Source organism: Balearica regulorum, chromosome Z (genome assembly GCF_011004875.1).
Source record: "Balearica regulorum gibbericeps isolate bBalReg1 chromosome Z, bBalReg1.pri, whole genome shotgun sequence".
In the NCBI taxonomy this organism is placed as follows: Eukaryota; Metazoa; Chordata; class Aves; order Gruiformes; family Gruidae; genus Balearica; species Balearica regulorum.
Window position 1 is genome coordinate 56002522 of NC_046220.1, and position 19777 is coordinate 56022298.

General features: G+C 38.9%; 2 protein-coding genes across 3 annotated transcripts in view; both read left to right on the forward strand.

Moving 5' to 3' along the window:
- PLGRKT (plasminogen receptor with a C-terminal lysine) overlaps positions 1 to 11240 on the forward strand; it is a 29896-nt gene extending 18656 nt beyond the window's left edge. For both annotated transcript variants that reach the window (XM_075741047.1, XM_075741048.1), the window contains exons 3-5: positions 2597 to 2727; positions 3687 to 3796; positions 8498 to 11240. In XM_075741047.1, coding sequence (XP_075597162.1) covers positions 2597 to 2727; positions 3687 to 3796; positions 8498 to 8619 — 363 coding nt within the window. In that variant the 3' untranslated portion in view covers positions 8620 to 11240. The remainder of the gene's footprint in view (positions 1 to 2596; positions 2728 to 3686; positions 3797 to 8497) is intronic.
- Positions 11241 to 15279: 4039 nt separating this feature from the next.
- LOC142599585 (relaxin-3-like) lies at positions 15280 to 19129 on the forward strand. Its single transcript, XM_075741046.1, has 2 exons — positions 15280 to 15988; positions 18392 to 19129. The coding sequence occupies exons 1-2, from the start codon at positions 15757 to 15759 to the stop codon at positions 18757 to 18759; spliced, it is 600 nt and encodes a 199-aa protein (XP_075597161.1). The 5' UTR covers positions 15280 to 15756; the 3' UTR covers positions 18760 to 19129.
- Positions 19130 to 19777: the final 648 nt, after the last annotated feature.

Sequence of the window (19777 nt, forward strand, 5' to 3'; positions counted from 1 at the left end):
TGTGTTTCATCTAGGTGAGATTTTACATCCGAGTTGAAGAAGTTTGCTCAAAGGAAAGGAATTATGAGCATTTTTCTATGCATTCCCCTCTACCCCCCACCCCCCTTATTTTTGAATGGGATACCATGTAGAAAGTTGAGTGCTTGGGGATTTTAAGTGAGGGATTGAAAAAAAAGATCCTTCTGGTTAGAAAAGAATATGAAAAATTGTTTGATTGTTATCTGGCTGCTGTTTATAATATACAAAACAAGTTGTTTTCATTTAGATTAAGTTATTTATATAAATTACTTGTAGATATACATAAAAGTATCCTTGGATTTCTGAAATTTGGTATGACAGGGTCCTATAGAAAGGTGCTTGTTTGACCTTAGTGTCTGTGACTTAGTAATTATCTTTTTCTTTCAGTACTTGGGTTTTTAAGAGCTAGCAAAATATAACTTGTGTGAGGGTGGGGGTTTGGGTTTTTTTTGTTGTCGTGAGTTTTTTTGTTTTTAAAGAAATCATGTTAAGATCCTTTATTTTATGCTTGTAGATTGAAACTTACAGTTTCCTTCTATTCCATGCTTATTTCTTTCAATGCTTTGTGCATATTAAACTGTCTGTTTTTCTTCTTCTCCATTGAGTTTCCATTTAGCAAGACCTATATTTCATCAGCATATCCTTGTCCCACTTCCTCCTTATGTACTTCTTCAAATTGAAGCTCATTTAGGGTGATACTGTGCATCTTGGAAGCGTAGGCTCCTTATCTGTGCTGACAGGCAAACAAAGGATCCCTTAATACTTTTCACACGTGTGCAAACTACAGACATAATCAAATTGAAGGGGAAAATAGAGGTCATTAAATTGATATTACATGTCATTATTTTATCTTGTCACGTCAACCCTCAGCAATTTACCAGGCTAAGGATATTGGGGACCGCAATGGGGCTAATTAACAGGCAGTATGCTTGTTTACTTTAGAATTTCCAAATGTCTCATAGGTGACAAGATAAAATCTAATTATTTTTGATATTTTATTAAGTGGTTTGTCAGCCATTATATAATTACTTCTTCTGAAAAAAGCAAACTGAAAATTATGGATATCAGGAAGGTAGAGCCTGTTGATATTTTTTGTGAGAACAACAATTGCAAATCTAAGTCTTGAGGAAAGAGAAACAGATGAAACAGTATTGTGAGACTACAGTGAATGTTGTTTTTCCTACTGTGTACAATTATATGTAATTAGATCTGTCCTTTTTTTATTATGCTGTCTAAAAATTAATTCTGCCTATCTTGGGTACTGAATGAGCTTGTAAATAAGATAGCAAGATCAACATAGTCGGAAGAAATAATTAGTAACAACAGAAATTGTTCTGGTCGGGCTAAATCAATAGTAATGGAGATTAATAAATGGGTGGAAACCTTAAGTAATTACAAATCCTTTAAATTATTCTTGAATTAGAAAGCAGGAGAAAAGAACAGATTTAATTATTTTTATAGATGCATGAGAACAGAACTTTCTGAATTCTCTCTTTGTTCTTTCTTTTTTAGTGCTTTTTTAGGCAGCTGGTATTCTGTTTCCTGTACCTTGCTGGATTTTTTATGCAACTTGGTTAGCTAGGCTAGACATACCAACTCAGGTACTCTGTTTTTTGGAAAAAAAAAAAAAAAAGAGTTACAAACATTAATGAGAAGAGGCAGACTTCTTACTGTGTTAACTAACTTCTGTACTCTGGCTTCAGACTACTTTTTTTGTACAAATCTTATTTTCTGCATCATTCTAAGGAGGAAAGACCACTGTTCTTTTTGGTGTTCTGTACAGTAGAGAGGAACTTTTAAGAAATTAAATTTACTTTTATTTAATGGAAATGTACCAGTATGTTTAGATGGGGCATGTAATTTAAAAAAAAAAAAAAAATCTAGTAGTCTGCTTTTTTTATTCTTATGCACCATAGAAAGTTCTACTTTGACATGTGAATATACTGTCTGGATTGTGCTTTTTGCATTGTTTTTCATTTTAGTTATAGAAGTATTTTCTCATGGACTTTTGATACATAGTTCAGTATCTTTAAAAGATCTGTTACCTTCACAGCATTTTTTCTATATTTGTAAACTATGGTGTTTCAAAGGAGTTATTAGCTTTATGATGCATTATGAAGACAAATCCTCAAAGGGCAAAGAGGTGTCAAGATTGACTCTAAAGATACTATCAGCTAAATTAAAATCAAGCAGAATACATTGGAAAGCAGCTAGACCCTTTGGATCACCATGGAAATAAAAGGTCAGAGAACCTTAACCTAGGGAGTGCTGCTGAGACTTGGGGATCTCTCAAAACTGAACGCTGGTGTTGTGATTTCCTTGACCTTGAGGAGCAGCATTAGAAAGATTCTGCATTAAAACATTTGCTAAGTGACCTAAATTCATTCTTGGTGTAAACTATTCTGACTTATTACTGAGGAAGGCCATTCTCAATCAAAAACTATGAATGTCTGAAGTAAAAGAACAAAAAAGAAACCTTCTCAGTTAATGTTTTGGATTTATAGACCAATGAGAGATTGACTCAGTCTTTAAAATAAATAAATGACTTAATTATGTTTAACCTCTCTCCCTTCTTTAGCTGGAAAGGCAACTATTGATGCAGAACCAGATGAGAGAGAGACAAACAGCCATGCAGATTGCTTGGACACGGGAATTTCTCAAATATTTTGGGACATTTTTTGGACTTGCTGCTGTAGGTTTAACAGCTGGGTATGAAGTTTATTTCCTAACAGAAAATATAAATATATTACCTTTATATTTCTATGATGCACGACCTTCCTTTTGCATTATAAGAGGTAGTTATTTTTATCCAGTAACTGCTCAGAGGTTGATCAATGACAGAGTGACTCTGATTTCTGTCTGCTTCCAGATGTGTTTTGGTTATGTCTGTACTGCAGAGTTATATAAAAGCAGAGATGTGTGAGCTGATGATAAAATGATACAGCTGAGGTACCAAAAGTTCAGTGCAAAAATAAAAGTTGTCTGTGGAGCAGGAGAGATTGTTTAAAAGCCATGCTATTTTCTTGTCTGTATTGTGATTTAATGAACTATTAATGAGCAACAAATCCTCTGCCATCTGTTTTTTTTAGTATGTCAGTGAACAAGTGGACATACTCTGAAATCTGTTCACGTAAAATTTGAATCCAGAAACACCCAAGGGGGAAAAAAACCTAATAAAGCTGAATTGCATGGGGAGGAACTTGCCATATAGGACTTTTGTTTGGTAACATGTTTTTGTGGTGCTATAACGTGATTAGAGGGAATGTAGGAAATACTTGTGGTTTTGTGTACCTAGTACAGATTAAATGCACCTTATGTATTATGCGTTCTCTGTGGACTCATATATGTTTGGAGCTGAGCATGGTATCTTGATTGCTACATGTCGCATGTGGCTGGATGAATATATTCATGTGCACATGCATGCTACACAAGTTAGATATTCCCATTTTTGTTAGATATATTCAAAACTCACTCGAAGCATTATTTTTTTTTATACCCTTGGGTTGACAGTTGAGCAAGAAGGCAACCAGAAGACGAGTGCTTCTGAAAAAATTAATACTTGTTGATCAGAGAGTGTAGAAGGATGCACAAGTCCTAGACAGTCAAGGTCTGTGCTGAATGTCCTAAATTTTCTTATTTTTTCCTTCTATTTTTTTTTTTTTTAACAGAGCAATAAAAAAGAAGAACCCAGGAGTTTTACTGCCAATAGTTCCCTTAAGCTTTGTATTTGCGTATCAATATGATATGGGCTATGGGACACTGTTGCAAAGGATGAAAGGTATGTGTATGCAAGTCTGTCTAGTTCACACATAGAACCAAGCTTAATATCTTAGATAGCCTCTTATCTTTTTAGAATGGCTGGGAGAAAACTTTCAATAGATTTTCTCTAGACAAAAATCTTACTCTTTCATTTGTTTTCTACTATGTCACAATCAGATGCTTTCCCAGTCAAGAGTATGCACTCTACTTTTACAGCCTTTCCCTCCAGTTAAGACTGTTTGTTAATTTCTCCTTTCTTGTTTCAAAAAATGTGAATTTTAAGGCTAGAAATAAATCTGAAGTAAGCATTGCGTATTTTGGAGAAATGACAGATTTGGTAATTTCCTTCCATATTCCACTCCAGTGTTTTGGCAAGGGCTAGGGATGATAAGAGCAGATAAAGGGATACAGACAGGAATCGTGCCCTTATACCTTCATGATGAAACAGAGTCATCAGCTGATCATCTTGCCACAGTGCCCTGCCAAGATGGAAAAAAGAAAGATGAGTCCCAGAAAGTGGGGTCTTGCCTTATAGTTGTCAGTGGCAGATCTGATTAAGTGATGGGTGTTGAGGATTACAGAGGTGCATTTATGTTAGCTCTGATTCCTAGTGAATAAGACATGCTAAGAGAGTGTTCACTGTAAGTGAAGATGGTATTGGGCCATGGCTTGTTACCTTCACAAATCATCTTAGTTCACTAGGTTGATTTTCCTGTCTGCTACTGACACAAACATACTGAAACAAAATAAAAATTTGTTTCAGCTCTTGGTCTTAGCATCCATATCTAAGAGCTAGGTTTCCTAACTCTGTGTACTTCATTGAAAATAATGATAGATTAATTAGACACTCTGAGATATTTTCTGCTGCATAGAGGTGCAAATGTATTTAGGTGATGCAGCAATGTATATCTGCAATCATTTCCTAAACTAAATACATTTCTTTGGATTTTAATATGAAGAGGCAGCTAAGCACAGGGTGAAAAACTGGGTGGTGCTTAGAAATCAGAGTGTTGAAAAGGAGACTAGTGCATACAATGCAGAAGGAACACTTGGCATTTAAGATTTGGGTTTTGGGGTTTTTTGGTTGTTTTTTTTTAAAGATGAGGTGATTTTCATTCCAGAATTTTGAAAGAGTGAGCATATCATAATGCAGACCCCATGGCAAGAGTATGTAATGTGTTTACTGACTACTATGTGGTCCTGTATAGATTGAAGAGGGGCACTGGGGTATCCTGTTGCTTACCAAATACAAAAAGTCATCTTCATAACGTCAGATCCACTACGGCAACTTCAGCAGTATGCAGCGCTTGTGAAAAGGTTTTGGAGAAAAGAAGCTGTGGAACCAAATGGACAATAAGAGAAAATTAAATATGCCATACGAACTGTGTCTTTTCCAGGAAAATAATTTATCTTTCCCAAAAGAAATATGGTAGATCTACTATAAACTCATGAAAGTATTTAATGTGATATCCAATGAAGATTATCTTAGCATGAAGGACATGGAAATTAGTAGACAGGTAAGCTTGGAGTAAAGAAAAGATGTCAAGGTTTGTGCTTAAAGAGGAAGGCCAGGCCTTAGCAGAGTTATTAGTGATAATTCCTCAAGATTTGGTCTGGACCAGCTTTTGTTTTGTATTTGAAATTATGAGTAGGTTATACTAATCAAATCTGTGGATGACAAACTTGATTGGTGTCATCAACAGAGAAGAAATAAACTGTAGTGCAAGAAGAACTGATGACCTGAACAACTGAGATAATAAAATAGGATTCAGTTTGATAAGGAGGTCAGCAAGAAGCTAGAGACTAATAGGGATTTCTACTGTCAGAGCTCACCATCTGGAAATGATAGAAAAAGAGAAAAACCTGAATGTATTAGGTGATTACAGAATGAGTATAATCCAGTACTGTGATGAAATTATGAGAGTCAAGCGAAGTCTAGAAACATCAAGTGAGGTTTCCTAGCATCACAGCATGGTTGAGGTTGGCAGGGACCTCTGGAGGTTATCTGGTCCACCCTCCCCTGCTCAGGCAGGATCACCCAGAACCATTTGGTCAGGAAAATGGCCAGCTGCCTTTTGAATATCTCCAAAGATGGGTATTCCACAACCTTAGTATAACTAGAGGCTACAGATAGGAAGGTATTGATGCAGGAAAATAGTAATACCTTCCTTGGAAATTTATACATAGTTTGGATCAGTTCTGTATAAGGAAGCTAGAATTACTGAGGAGTTAAAATTATCAGGGAATGTCAAGCTGCCTTGTGAGAGAAAACAAAGCGATTGGTGTGTTTAGCCTTGTAAAAAGACATAAGATATTTGGGTCTACAGATCCTACTTACAGGATGGGATAAAGGAAAGAGAAGGAAATTAAACTAATTACTAATATCAGCTCTAGCATAAAAGGAAGTGGAATAGCCTGAATGAATCTGGAAATCAGAAGAAGGTTTGTAATTATGTGGAAATTGGGTTCAGGAGTTCATTTTTATTTTAAGATTAAAATTAAGTAGTTGGAGAGACGGTTTTATGACACAATTGACCTGCAGCCACAGTGCTTGTTCTTATTATTCAGCTGATGGCTGTGTCCACACCCATACTACTTTCTCAACCACTTCTCTGCTTGCTCATGTATTCTCTTGGTGCATGCCATACTTCATCTCTATGGTGTAATAACGAATGTATACACCATTTTCTTTATTGTTCCCCCTTTAGCTGGTCTCTTTCGTCCAGGGTATGCCTATCTTCAGCCTCATGGCCACTTCCTCTCCTAAGATAATCTGCAGTTATTTCTGTGCTGTACAGTCTTCCTTGTATCTGAACAACCTTGATCAAATAGTCCTGCGTGTGTTGTCCTTCATTCTTTGGAATCAGTTTATACCCCTGCAAGGTTTCTCTGTGTCTTTCACCAGACATTTTGTCTTTGATCTTGCTTACAGTTATTTTTTTCTTCTGTCTCTAACCTACTTGTCCAAACATTTTCTCATGACTTGCTTATTCTCCTACTTTGAAATCGGAGGGATTTTTTGCTGTTTTATAGCTTGGGCTAATTAAAGCAAAAACTCAAAATAGCTATTTTGAGTTTTGCTTGTACTGCTGAAAAGCTGTAAATGTGCCAGGACCATGTATCACAACTGAATCTTTTGGGGATGGCAGGGTTACAGAACAGCCCTCAGGTGCACTGTCTTTTCTGACTGGCTGAGGACACTAAGAATCAGTCATGGACCTGCTATCTATGTTCTTGGCCTTGCTGTTCTGCTTTTCTTCCCAGTCCAGGTACGTATTGCTGGTGTTTTTCAGATAGATTATTAGAGGAAAGGAGGGACTGCACAGAACTTCCCCACTAAGCAATGAAACTCTGGCTACTTTTTCCAAGATTTAGATAGCTTGCTGCTTGTATCCTGAACCATGTGAGAAAGATGGTGACTGGACAATCTGCTCTAGTGCATGTGAGGGACAGGTGTAGAGATTTGACTATCTGTAACATCTTTCTGTCACCTAAGATCTCTTACTATTCCATAATCAAATGCTATATGCAACTGACTGACATTGTGTTATTACCAGTTACTGGGAGTGGCAACCAGTGTCATCCTGTTTGATATTACTGATGTGTGGAGATCCCAAGCACTGTAGTACTACCAAAATTGCAGTTGTAGATTTCAGTATTCAGACTGGTTTTAAAGAATGACCACAACCTTGATTCTATTACAATATTCATTCAAGTTTATTGCACATAAATACAGCTTCAAATCACTGCCATAACCATCATCAAGCTAGGACTTAAGGCATAGGTAAACAAGATTGTTGGCATTATAGCAAATGGCATCAGCCAAAACAAATACATTCTTTGCCTAATCTTCATCCTCTCTTATATCACAGACTACCACAACTTCTGTGTGATGTTCAATCTTTATCTTTGTTTTTTGGATTCTCTGTCCTAAATGTTTTCATTCCAGTCTTACCCAGAGCATTCTGCACCCCACAACTTTTCCTTGCTATGCTGTTAAGACTGCATGTTAGTTAACTGTCTTAGAACATGTTTTTGGAAGCAGTATGCTTTGACCAATGCTTTGTCAAGTCCTGGGCTATCCAGTTTCTGCCCATAGCCTGGCATCTTTTAGCCTAGGCCTGAGACAAGAAGAAGAGTTCTGCCCATATATGACATGTCTAGGATACTGTGTACAAGGAATTTACTTCTTAAAGCCTACCTATTCTTTTATATGTATGTCTGATCCGCCCTCTTCTCAGACTCCTTATTGGTCAAATAGAGTACGGGGTTGGTAAAAAGTACATGGTGATGCTAAGTCTTTGCTGTATCTCATGCCTCCCGTCCAAAGCATGTGTGTAATAAATCGCTAAACAAAGCATTACTGTAACTCATGTAGTTTTTTAGGAGAAAGGGGCTAACAGAAATGGCAACAACAGCACAATTGATTGGTTTTGCTGAAGTTCTTTCAAACAAATGCAGCCTGAGGCACATATTCAGTTCAGACCAAACACTTCCATGTGCAGTTATCCCACCAGTCCAAAATTTTTAAAGACAACTTTAATGCTGCATTGGCATCAGCTCGTTTGTAAAATACATAGCTGTGACCTGGTATTTTGTTGTTCTGGCCCAAACAAGAATGGCTTAATGAGTTTCTTTTTCTTTTTTTTTTTTTTTTTACTTTCTTTGCTTTCTCATAGTAAAGCTTAGGAAATTTATTTAATTTCTTTATTTTTTTAAGTTGAAGCAGAGAACATAATGGACACACAGAGGGCTTTGCTAGAATTGCCAAAAGGACAGCTCACTTATGAAGACCTGGAGAAAATCAGAAGATCTCAGAGCAAGTTCTTCATAGAAAAATAGGAAGATGGTATTAAAGCTAAATATCTGAAATGTGATCATAATACTGGTGTTGGACAGAAATGAATCATTAAAATTTTGAGAAAATTATGAGCTTTTATAAAACAAAATATAATTCATTTTTTAATCAGTACTTTCTAAAGCAACAATTTTCATTCGTATGTATCTCTTGAACATATCCATTGTTGATGCAGTATATTTTTATTGTTTAGAGTGAAATATTGGATTTCCACTGTCTATTTAGAGTCTGAAAAATAACTTTCACCTGTAGTAACAATGTCTGGTACTGACCAAACTCATCAACAAGAACAACAAAAATTTTATTGGTAGTAACAAATTTGTATAAATATCGTCATAATTTTCAAATATATTTAAGGATGCCAGCTCAATCTGAAGTCACGAATAGACAACTTCTTTGAAAAATAAGACATTTTTTATTTGCTGTTCTTTAGGCAGTAAACTCACCATCTCTGCTTCAAATTCTGGAATAAACAGCTTTTATCAGAAGTAGGTTCAGAAGTAAACACATCACTTGCTAACTGTGTGTTTTAGGAAAAACTGTATTAAAGTATGAGCAGAGATAATTTCTCAAAAAAGAGAAAACAAATTACATAGCTATTTCCTGAATCTTTTTCATGCTTGTTTGACATTCTGAAACTCAGGATAATTTGTTTACATGAAATCAGAGTTTCACTACTAAGATGAATATTAACTTGAGCTAACAGCAAGCAAAATTATTAATGTGTGTTTTTGTAATGGGTAGATCCAAGGGGCCTTACAAGTACTGAAAAACTGAGGGATTTTTTTGCATGCCTTTGCTCTAACATGGTATATACTGAGAATATGATTTTAGTATATTTTAGTGTTCTGATGTTACACTTGGCAAAAAAATGCATCTTTCTGTATTGGAAATCTTGTTTAAAACCAGATTATTTTGTGGTTTGGAGCAAAGCTTTTCTAGCATTAGTCTAATTGTGGAATGAAAAACAAATGCTCAAAAAGCATCCAATAATGAATTAAGCCTAAGTCTGTATTGCCAATTTGTTGAGTTAAAAAATAAGTTCCAGCTGGAGATAATGCCCTAAATCTGTTTTTGAAGACTACTTGACTACAATGAGAATATTGTTACAGTAAGACAGGTGAATATATAATAAAACAAAAGCTTTTCATCATAGAAGTTAATAGCACAGTTTGCACTGCTGTGTAAGATTGATTTCTGAAAGTGCATTCACTTCTGCATTCAGTCACTTCTGTAACTGGTTCTATCATCTGCATGTTAACAATACATACAATTTGTAACATATTTCAAATGTGATGCATTTTAATGTGCAGGGTGATAAAATGGGTTTTAATAACTCGTTTGGTTATAATAGCTTGGCCTGCACTTTGACTGCTTAGGATCTAAGGCAGTGATTTTAAGTCTTGGAAGGCATGCCTCAACTCAGCCTATGGTGCTACCCATGTTCTGTGAGCTCACAAAATGCAGCCCAAGACCACCTCATGTTTTCTACCTGTCCTACACCATAATCACTTACCACTTGCTGCTATATTATGTAGTACTCTTAGGACATATGTGTCACTGCTTACTTACTTTGCTTTCAGTAACAGATCATCTACTACCTTTCCTCCAACTTCTGAAGTCCACCTTGCTTTAATTTTGAAGAAGTTACAATAGCCTTTTATGTTTTGATTTCTGTCATCTATTGATACTCTTTCTTTCAAGAAAGAAAAACAATTAAACCAGCTTGTTTTGGTATTTGTGCATCTCCACCTGTGCCTTTTAACCCATCTTTTAATCCTACGAAAGACATTTTTACAGGAGAGCAGTTTTAATAGTCAATACAGCAGTTTTACTGACAAAGCCTGGAAAATTAGGAAATGCCCTAATGCTATCCACTCTGAAATAGGAATTAATATCTGTGTGTTTGTGATAGATTGATGGCTATGGTGGTGGATCAAAAGGCAGTGTTAAGGAAGCAAGCAGGCTTCCAGACACAGATAGCAGTTTTAGGAGATGATAGGATAGCTATTTATTACTCCATCCTAGCTAAATTTGAATTTTTTTTCTCCCAAAGGTTAAAATTAGATCAATAGCATTAATTCATTGCAAGACTCCACACTAAAAAATGACGGAAATGGGGCGAGTTTAATTGAGTGTTATACAGGGAGTATCAGTGAAAGTTACCAAATTTATATGGGAAAAGCAGCAGGCTTTAAGCAGGACAGTCTAATGCCAAACCCAGAAATGGATTCAAACGGGCTACATGGAGTGTGCCAAAGATCATCATAGAAGTTGAGGGTTAGTCACCTTTACTGCCTTTATTTTTCACTGTTAGCTTTGCTTTTTTTCTTGATAAATATATACTTTGTTTTGAAGATGCTCATTCTTTGTTACAGTGTATTAATCAAAATGGTTGCATGTGCCAAGCCCAGTCGTATCTGTCACATAGATATCTGGCTACAGAGTGGTTGAACTGTATGATTTGCTTCAGAGAACGATGAAAGCAAGCAGGAAAGCTCATCTCTGACAGAGTCTACTTCAGGAAAATAGATGTTTACAGCACAAGTTGCCCATAATCATCATAACAGTTGTACTTGTAGAAATAAATAAAACACCTAAAACATCCTGCTCCCTTCAGTCATTGGTGCTCAACTGGCTTCAGCTGTAAGACTGACTTTAATATATCACAGCAACTGTCTTTGTTCTCATGAATCACAGGGGAAGAGAAGAATAACTGTGGGGAGAGCTTGTTCTAACCTGAAGGCACTACTCTTATGATCTTAATCCTGTTGGTTTTTCCGGTCGTAATATCTGATAGCCATGTATCCTGAATCAGTGTCACTCGGAGCAGGATTCTTCCAGGAAAGTGAGAAGTAAGTCATGATTAGGATGTCAAAATTAAACTCTGTGTTCTCATTTTGGATATGTCTCATTTAGAATCCAAGAAGGTGCATGCTACTTGTGAGCTATTACTGCCTGCTCCACACTTTTATTGTTAATGTTGTTGAGAAACAAGCAAAGTCACTTTGGGGGGTCCAGTTTAAGCCCCTTCCTTCATTCCTTGCATGAATGATTTAACTTTTCTGAGCCCTTCTTCACGATAGGGAAAGCTGATTCTTACAGTCCCTTCCTAAATGTTTTGAAGTTATTTTATGACTATGACTGCATATCACTGCTTTTAAATGTCAAAGGGGAAAGCATTTATACATACATATACATACACAAATGAGATAGTGTTTGCATAATTATTGCTTAATCAGTCTTGGAATTCATTATAGAAAAATAGTTGGATTTCTTAAATTTTTTTATTAGTTTTCTTAAAGGTGAACTGCTTTCTAAAACTCATGATCATCTGATGAAGTTAGCTGGATAACACTAGTACTTAGACACCAATCACATACATGCAGTGGTGTTTCATGTTTGTTGCAGAATCCTGGCTGGTAAGAAATATGTAAAATTCATGTTTGGGCAGCTTTCAAAGACTAAATTGTTCTTGCAGCAGTGATTGCATGAATTTGAAATGAAGTCTCTGAAAAAAAAGACTTACTAAGTTTGTGCATTTCTGTGCTGTGTCTCATCATCTGCGTAGACTGTCTGACGTTTAACACATGAATAAGACTTTCATTCAAGGTATTCAAGGCTATCAAGGTATTGTTAAAGGATATCTTCTTTATTTAGCCTCCTGTTTTCATGAAACATCCTCTACCCTCTATAAACTTTGATTGCTGTTGGCCAATAGATTCAAAATTTAGAGCAAGGGAGAGAAGTGGTACAGTGACCTTTACCTAATTTTAGGAAACTAAGAAATACTAAATACTTGCTCTGAGACAGTACCCTGGATGTACCTATCTTGCAAGATCCTACAGATCATGAATGGAATTTCCTTTCTTTGAAATGATGTTGATCAAAGAGCTTTGAAATTTGTTGATCAAAGGGCTGGAGCACCTCTCCTATGAGGACAGGCTGAGAGAGTTGGGGTTGTTCAGCCTGGAGAAGAGGAGGCTCTGGGGAGATCTAATTGCAGCCTTCCAGTACCTAACGGTGCCTACAGGAAAGATGGGGAGAGGCTGTTTATCAGGGAATGTAGTGACAGGACAAGTGGAAATGGCTTTAAACTAAAAGAGGGTCGATTTAGATTAAATGTTAGGAAGAAATTCTGTACTGTGAGGGTGGTGAGGCACTAGAACAGGTTGCCCAGGGAGGTTGTGGGTGCCTCATCACTGGAAGTGTTCAAGGCCAGGTTGGATGGGGCTTTGGGCAACGTGGTCTAGTGGAGGGTGTCCCTGCCCATGGGACGGGGGTTGGAACTAGATGGTGTTTGAGGTCCCTTCCAACTCAAACCATTATATGATTCTTTGCTCTGCTGTTGTCTGTTCTTTATAATACAGTAAGAAGATGGATAGTTACTTCAGATTGGTTGTATTTAAATTTTCATTCTGCGTGTACTGTTTTGAATGGAAGTAGTTTTTCTAGCTATGATGAACAGATAAGCAAACCTAGCTTCTGACTTGATTTAAATTCATGGCGAATTACTGAGAGATTGCCAGTTAGGCTTTTCTGCGTAAAGTCCTGTATGATTTAAAGTTACATGACTAACATAGGAAGTTTCTTTATAACCTACTGTTCAAATCATAGTAGATGCAGTTGAAAGTCCTAGATGCAAAAACAACGTTACTAAAATATGTCTGGAGGAAAAATACTGAGCGCAGCATCCTACTAGTGAAACAGCATTAAGCATAGTAACATTAGGCAATGTCAGACTACTGCCAGCATTCAGATATGATCCTTAATAAAACTCATTAACTCACTGCCTGTTGTTGCAGTCTTTAATCCTAGCAAGAGAGAATATGTAGCCTGTGCTTTTCAACACGAAGAGTGATGATGAGTGCTGCAGTGTGGGCTCTCCTGAGGAATTATGAATGTCTTGAAAAGACATTCCTTCCAAGGCCTCTTTGACAACTCGTGCTCTATCATATTCCAACAAGCAAGACGGAAAGCAGAGAAAGTGTTTTCTTTCACATTGAGTAGTCCTGACGAAGAAGCAGGTGAGGTCATTTAGCAGCTGTAGTCAAACACTGCTTGCGAGCCAGCCTAAAGGTGGCCATCATAATGCCTGGCTTTGCATAGGGACAGTTAGATGTAGTGCCACAGTAATGCACGGTCCAGTTAAATTTGAAACTAAAGCATGTGGCGAGTCAGGAGTTTACCAGCTAGACTGACAAATCAGCCTGCTATTTAAGGACCTCTCAAAATTGCCTGGTAAAAACTGAGAAAGACATAGCTGACATTTTGCTGCTTTTAAAGACTGGATCCAATATTGGGCATGGGCATCAAAGTAGGGTATAAAATTAATTGTATTTGTTTACAAGCTAAGTAAGTCACCAGGTCAGGCCCATCCTAGGAGGCACCTTCCTTATTGCCCTGAAACTCCTAGTAGTGCTCTTGCACATGACTGCAGCTCTCCTATCACTGAGAACAGTTTCCATGGCTAGAAGACTACTTACAGTCCACGAGTAAGTTCAGCTGATGTGATGAGTATTTTCAGAAAAAATCCATGACACCAACAAGATCAAGCTGCTGCTCTCTTTAAAAATAGAAGTTGTGATTACCCCTGCGCAACTTGTCTGTAACAGGGTAACAGTTAAGACTTTAACTGGGGGAGAAACAGATCACTGTTTTGTTCTTCAGGAATTTCAGGTTGGCAGCCTTCACTTCTGCAGATTGCATCCTAGTAACAGCCTGGATGACAGTATCTACTGTTGAAGCAGTACCACTGTCTACAACATTTAAGATGGGACCAGAAAGAAAGTCCAAGTAGAGACAACTTTGCAGGTTGCTCACTATTCTAACCCTCGCGGCCTCTTTCCACATCCAGCTCCATGTAAAACACCCAAGTTCTCCTTGAAAAGGCGATTGTTGTCTATGTCTTCTCTGCCAGCACAGGTGAATCGTTGACCTTCGTACACTAGGCTGTGGACATGTGTCTTCTTTGTGCTGTCTTTCTAGATTGAGTTTTGAGGGTTTTTCTCTTACAGACTATCCGTACTCAAGGGATAGAAAGCATAGTCTCATTGCAAAAGGATCTCTAGACAACAGCTTCATTATATTTTTAGAGAGATGAACTTTCCTGTTTTCCTGAGTATGACTGTTTATAAAAGGGGACAGCAGCCACTTCTTGTCCTACTGTGCTGAAAAAAACCCACCAAAGAACATATTTCCCCCCCACCCATAAAAACCCCCAAACAACAACAACAAAAAACCCAAACAAGAAGTTTACTTTCACAGGGTACATAGTTCTGCTTGGTGATGCCAAAGAATGCCACCCTTGTCAGCCAGAGCCTGCTGGGTGCTGCTGGTGAAACACACAGCTGTGGTGCTCCACATCCCCAGGACGTGCATGTCAGGGCCAAGGTGTCTCCAACACTTGGGTGCCTATAGCTGACACTGGCCGTAGGTGTCCCAGAATGACAAACTTGACTCCAGAGGAATTCAGGCTTTTAAATCCCACCTCAAGTGTCCATGGCTTAAGTAGTTCTGCAGAAGCATGTTAATTTTACTTACTTCAGTCTTCAGCCAACTTTTTTAGAATGTAAGAGTAGTTATGTGGATTCTAGACCTGTAAGGGAAAAAATGGTCAAGCATAAGTTTTTCACATTTATTTAGGAGTCATTTGACAGGGCGTCAGCAACTGGTACTTGACCACAAACAGGAAAAGCTGAGACGGAGACAGAGTGCCCGGCAGAGGGGATGGAGCAAGTCTCCGGGTCGGTGGGGAGCCTGGAGCCTGAGGAGGGATGCCGAAGGTGGGATGCCTCTTCCCCGAGGCGTGAGGAGTCGCGACAGCAAGGAAGGGGCAGAAGGAGGAGGGAGTCCTGTCTGAGGGCACCTTGACGCCGGTTTCAGGCGCAGGGACCGCCCGGCGAAGGAGCTGCCGGCGGCAGGGGCGGGGCGGGGGCCGGGGCGGTGCCTCAGCACCGCCCTCAGCGCATAAAAGGCGGGAGGCGAGCGGGAGGCGGCAGCGCACGCGGCACGCGGAGCAGTAGCGGTTGGGCTCGAAGCCGCGAGCGCGGGCGGTTGGACGGCCGGGGAGACCGCTTGATAGAGAGGGACCGGGACAGGGAGGGCGGCCGGCCGGCGCCATGGGGACCAAGCTGCGACTTCTCTGCGCCGCGGCGGCGCTGCTCTGCGCGGTGCCGCCGGGACAGCCCAGCGCCCGGGACGCGGCGGCCGCCGTGCTCCCCGCGGGCGAGGGGGACGGGTACGGGGTGAAGCTGTGCGGCCGGGAGTTCATCCGCGCCGTCATTTTCACCTGCGGCGGGTCTCGCTGGAAGCGGCTCTCCCTGCTGGCGATGGAGCCGGCGCCCGCGGCCGGTGAGTGTCCGAGGAGCGGGCCTGGGTTGGACGGGGCGGCCCAGGGCGGCGGCGCTGGTGCCTATCCAGCCCCGCGGGCGGAGAGGGTTCTGGGGACGCCTCGCTTTCTCGGGAGAAGTCCTGCGAGGACAAACGGCAAAATGGGAGGCAGCGGGGAAGGGCGAGCGCCCCGTCGCGCTCCTCCCGCCTTGAGCCGCAGTGGGAGCGTCCCCGTCCCTCCCTTTCCCTCTCGTTCCCGATGTTGGTCGGCATTTCCCGTGACTTCTGAAAGGAAAGCGGCAAATTTACAGGAAAAGACACGGCAGTCGCTAGGGCGTTATTAGCCTGTGAAGTTTTTGGTCTGTTCAGAGACATTGCTCTGTGCAAGGCTGAGCAGCTCTGACGGCGGCCGAGGGCCACTGAACCCTTTTTATTTAAAAAAAAAAAAAAAAAAAAAAAAAAAAAAAAAAAAAAAAAAACCAAACCCACAAACAATAAATCACACTTTTTTTCTTCTTGGCCATGCAGGGAGATGTGATGCAGCCTTGGAAGCGTTAGGGACTGCCTCTCGCTTAGCTCTCTTCCCAAAGCTCGGTAACTCTTCGGGCTGGGGAGACCTGGCTCAATCTTCCGCCTCTGCCAGGAGCTTTAAAGCTGTGCTCCTCGTCTTTCTGGGCTGTCCTAGGGGCGTTATTGGATGTGGCGTTGCTTGAGGGTTTTATCACTCCCTTATGCTGCTCTGTGCAAAAGAGTTGGCACTCTGGAGGATGGACGGGACTCTGGGTGCTTCAGGTTACAATTTAAACAGCAAGAACTGCTTTAGGGATCTTTGGTGAAACAGATATTCCTCAGATATTTTACTCAGATAATTTTTTTTTACTCAGATAATATTCCTCAGATAATTTTACTGTCATGTGTTCCAAGTCCAATATATTAAGAAATTATAAGCAGATGGGTTTGGGGCTGTGTTTGCAAACTACAGTAACGAAACAGAGTAATTTTAAGTGATGACTCTCATTTATGTTGTTACTTTTAACAGTGAAAACAACTTTTTTTAACAAGGATAAAAGTTGGAATTAAGGCTAAAACGTGTAGTGGAAGACCTTCTCTTTTTCTTGCTTAAACATGCTGTTAATCAAATAACATTAGACCTCACGTGGTTACTGAAGCCAGTATTTTAGGTGTATCTTGGGTGTTTTTTGCTTGTTGTTGGGTTTTTTTGGTTTGGTGGGGTTTTGGTTTTGGGTTTTTTTTTTCCCCAACAAGTTGAATAGTAGATAAAAGTTACCTTTGTAATTATAACAAATTACATATGTACAGCCTCTGCTGTGATTGTGTTCTTTCCCTGCAAACTTTGTTTTCCTTTTTATTAACAGTAAATAGCTTTTGAGAGCATCAGTCACTAAGGAAGCCACCACTGTGCTGCATGCCATCTAATCAAAAGTCTTCCCTGCCCCAAAAGACTACGAAATAGCAGATACTGTCTAATTAGTAAAGTAGCTACAATCACTTTCATTTTTGTACATATTCAGGCAACTGTTCTATCTGAAAGTTAGCTTTTATATATTAACCATACTGAAGTAAGTATAACATTCACTGGATGTTCTTGTGATCTTTCAGCTTTCTGAAACAAAAACCTTATTAACAGCATTAAGACCACAAGACAAGCACCTATTTGGGATTTTTTTTAAACTTAAGAATTGAAGGAGCTGTTTTTCTTCACATTAGCTGAAGTAAGCAATGCCACTTGCCTTGCAGAAGTAAAATCAAGAGAAACAGTGTGAGGTGAAAAGAAGTAGAGCTAGATTTTTGAGAACACTCCAGTCAGTGAGACAAAGTGTGCTTATGAGTAAATTCTTTTCTCAAGGCCTAGCAGAGGCTTCCAGGAAGAAATGAGTGGAAAGCATTGGCTGAAAATACCTATAGAAAAATGCAGTCTCTAAGAAGCAGTTTACATACAAATATTTGTTTATTTAGTCCTCCCTATATTTGTTCTTCATATGATGCTAGTTTGTGTGATTGGGAATGGGAGAGGAACAGTCTAATCTAATTCATGAGCCACATGACGTAGCTCTATGTGGTTTCTGGATATGTGTCTTTACAACAAAAGTTTGATTTAATAGAAATATTGAGACTTCTATATCAGTAATACTGCAGTTATGATAGGATGTCTATACCTCAGTCATGATTGTAACCATGTACTCTCCATGTCTAGCAGGCAGGATAGCCTTTAAAAAATAAAGATTCCCCTAAAAGTAAGCTATAACTAAGTCATGCAGCAGAGACTGCAGTACTGACGGTTCTAGATAACAGTGCTTTGCTTATTTCTAACTGAATGTTTTTTTTATTGCTATTTCTTAGACCCACGTGCTCCTTTTGACACTACTATAGCCTGAACTTAAAAAAAGTCTTGTCTTTAAACAGATCCTGCACGAACAGCAAGTATCAAACTACTGGGAAACCTCAAGCTGCAATCACTTTTGGGTCCTGAAGTGGAGCAGCTGCAGAGAAGCAGCCCATTTCTTGGATGGGAGACATTTAAGGACTTGAATAGTTTAAATGACTATAATGATTATGTGCCTGTGGCAGACGACTTCAAAGAACTTGTTCGCCAGATAGATGAAGCTGTTCAGAAGGACAGGGGAGGAACAGAAATTGCAAACCCCATGGGATCAAACAGTTATCTTTGGGCCAGGTATCCCAGAAGAAAACGGGAATCTTTGGGTTTGGCAGGAATGTGTTGCAAATGGGGCTGTACAAAAGCTGAAATTAGTACTATATGCAGAGTTTAAAATCCTCTCCACGCTTATGCATGAAATCAATGTTTGTTGCAGTGCTACTTGATTGAATACTGTACGGAGGAAGAAAATTCTCACTGTATTTTATTTTGTCTGTACGTTCCAGTCAATACTGCTGGTTTTCTTTAAAAAAAAAAAAAAAAAATACACAAGTGTACTTGTAATGACTTTGTTTTGCTGCAGTAGCTTTTAATCTGTATTTTTACTAAGTCTTTTCATTTTAATGTTGAGCCTTTACACTTTTACACATTACAAATGTATTGTATCTTCGTAACACTTTAGAAAGAACTTCAATGTTTCATTAAAGTGTAATTATATTAAGTGTTACCGAATTGTTCTTTCTCTGTTGACAGAAAGAACATCCAACAATCCAACATCTTATAATGAGATTCATGGTACAAAGCTGTACAGAAAGGATATTTTGCCAGCTGAAACTCCACTCAACACTGACTGAGCTTGCTGATTATTTTGAACACACTTTTCCCATTTCCTTGTAATTGCAGAATTGTTTTATGCAATATTGTCCTTCTAGAGACTACCACAATACAGCGCTTGCAGCCTAAATATTTCTTCATATCCACAGATAGGCTTAAATAGTTAGTGGACAAAGTATTTACATTTTAATTATTCCTTGTTTACCTTCCCCACTTTTTTTCCTACTAGTGGTAAATAGAGAGTGTTGGATGTGCTTCAAGTAACTTACTCTACAGACACTCAGGGACCTTCCTGTGTGTACTTACCATATGCTGGTCTACACTACTTCAGGTGTATTTCTGAGTTGCTAATTGCTACTGTATTTATAAATGGATAATTTAATCCTTGTAGTTACTAAGATTTTTGCCTTCCTGGCCATTTTTCTCAGCTATAACAAGTTGTATTTCTAGTTATGTTGTTGATGGCTTGGGGGTTTTGGGTTTGTTTTTTTTTTTTCTGGCCTTTATGATGCTTATGATAACTTAGCTTTGTAGCAGTAGTTGGCTCAGAGTATATATCATTGCTTAGCTTCATAGTT

Coding starts and splice junctions, on each gene's coding strand:
- LOC142599585 (XM_075741046.1), top strand. CDS start 15,757: ATGGGGACCAAGCTGCGACTTCTCTGCGCCGCGGCGGCGCTGCTCTGC. Junction 15,989..18,391: donor GGAGCCGGCGCCCGCGGCCG/GTGAGTGTCCGA, acceptor GTCTTTAAACAG/ATCCTGCACGAACAGCAAGT.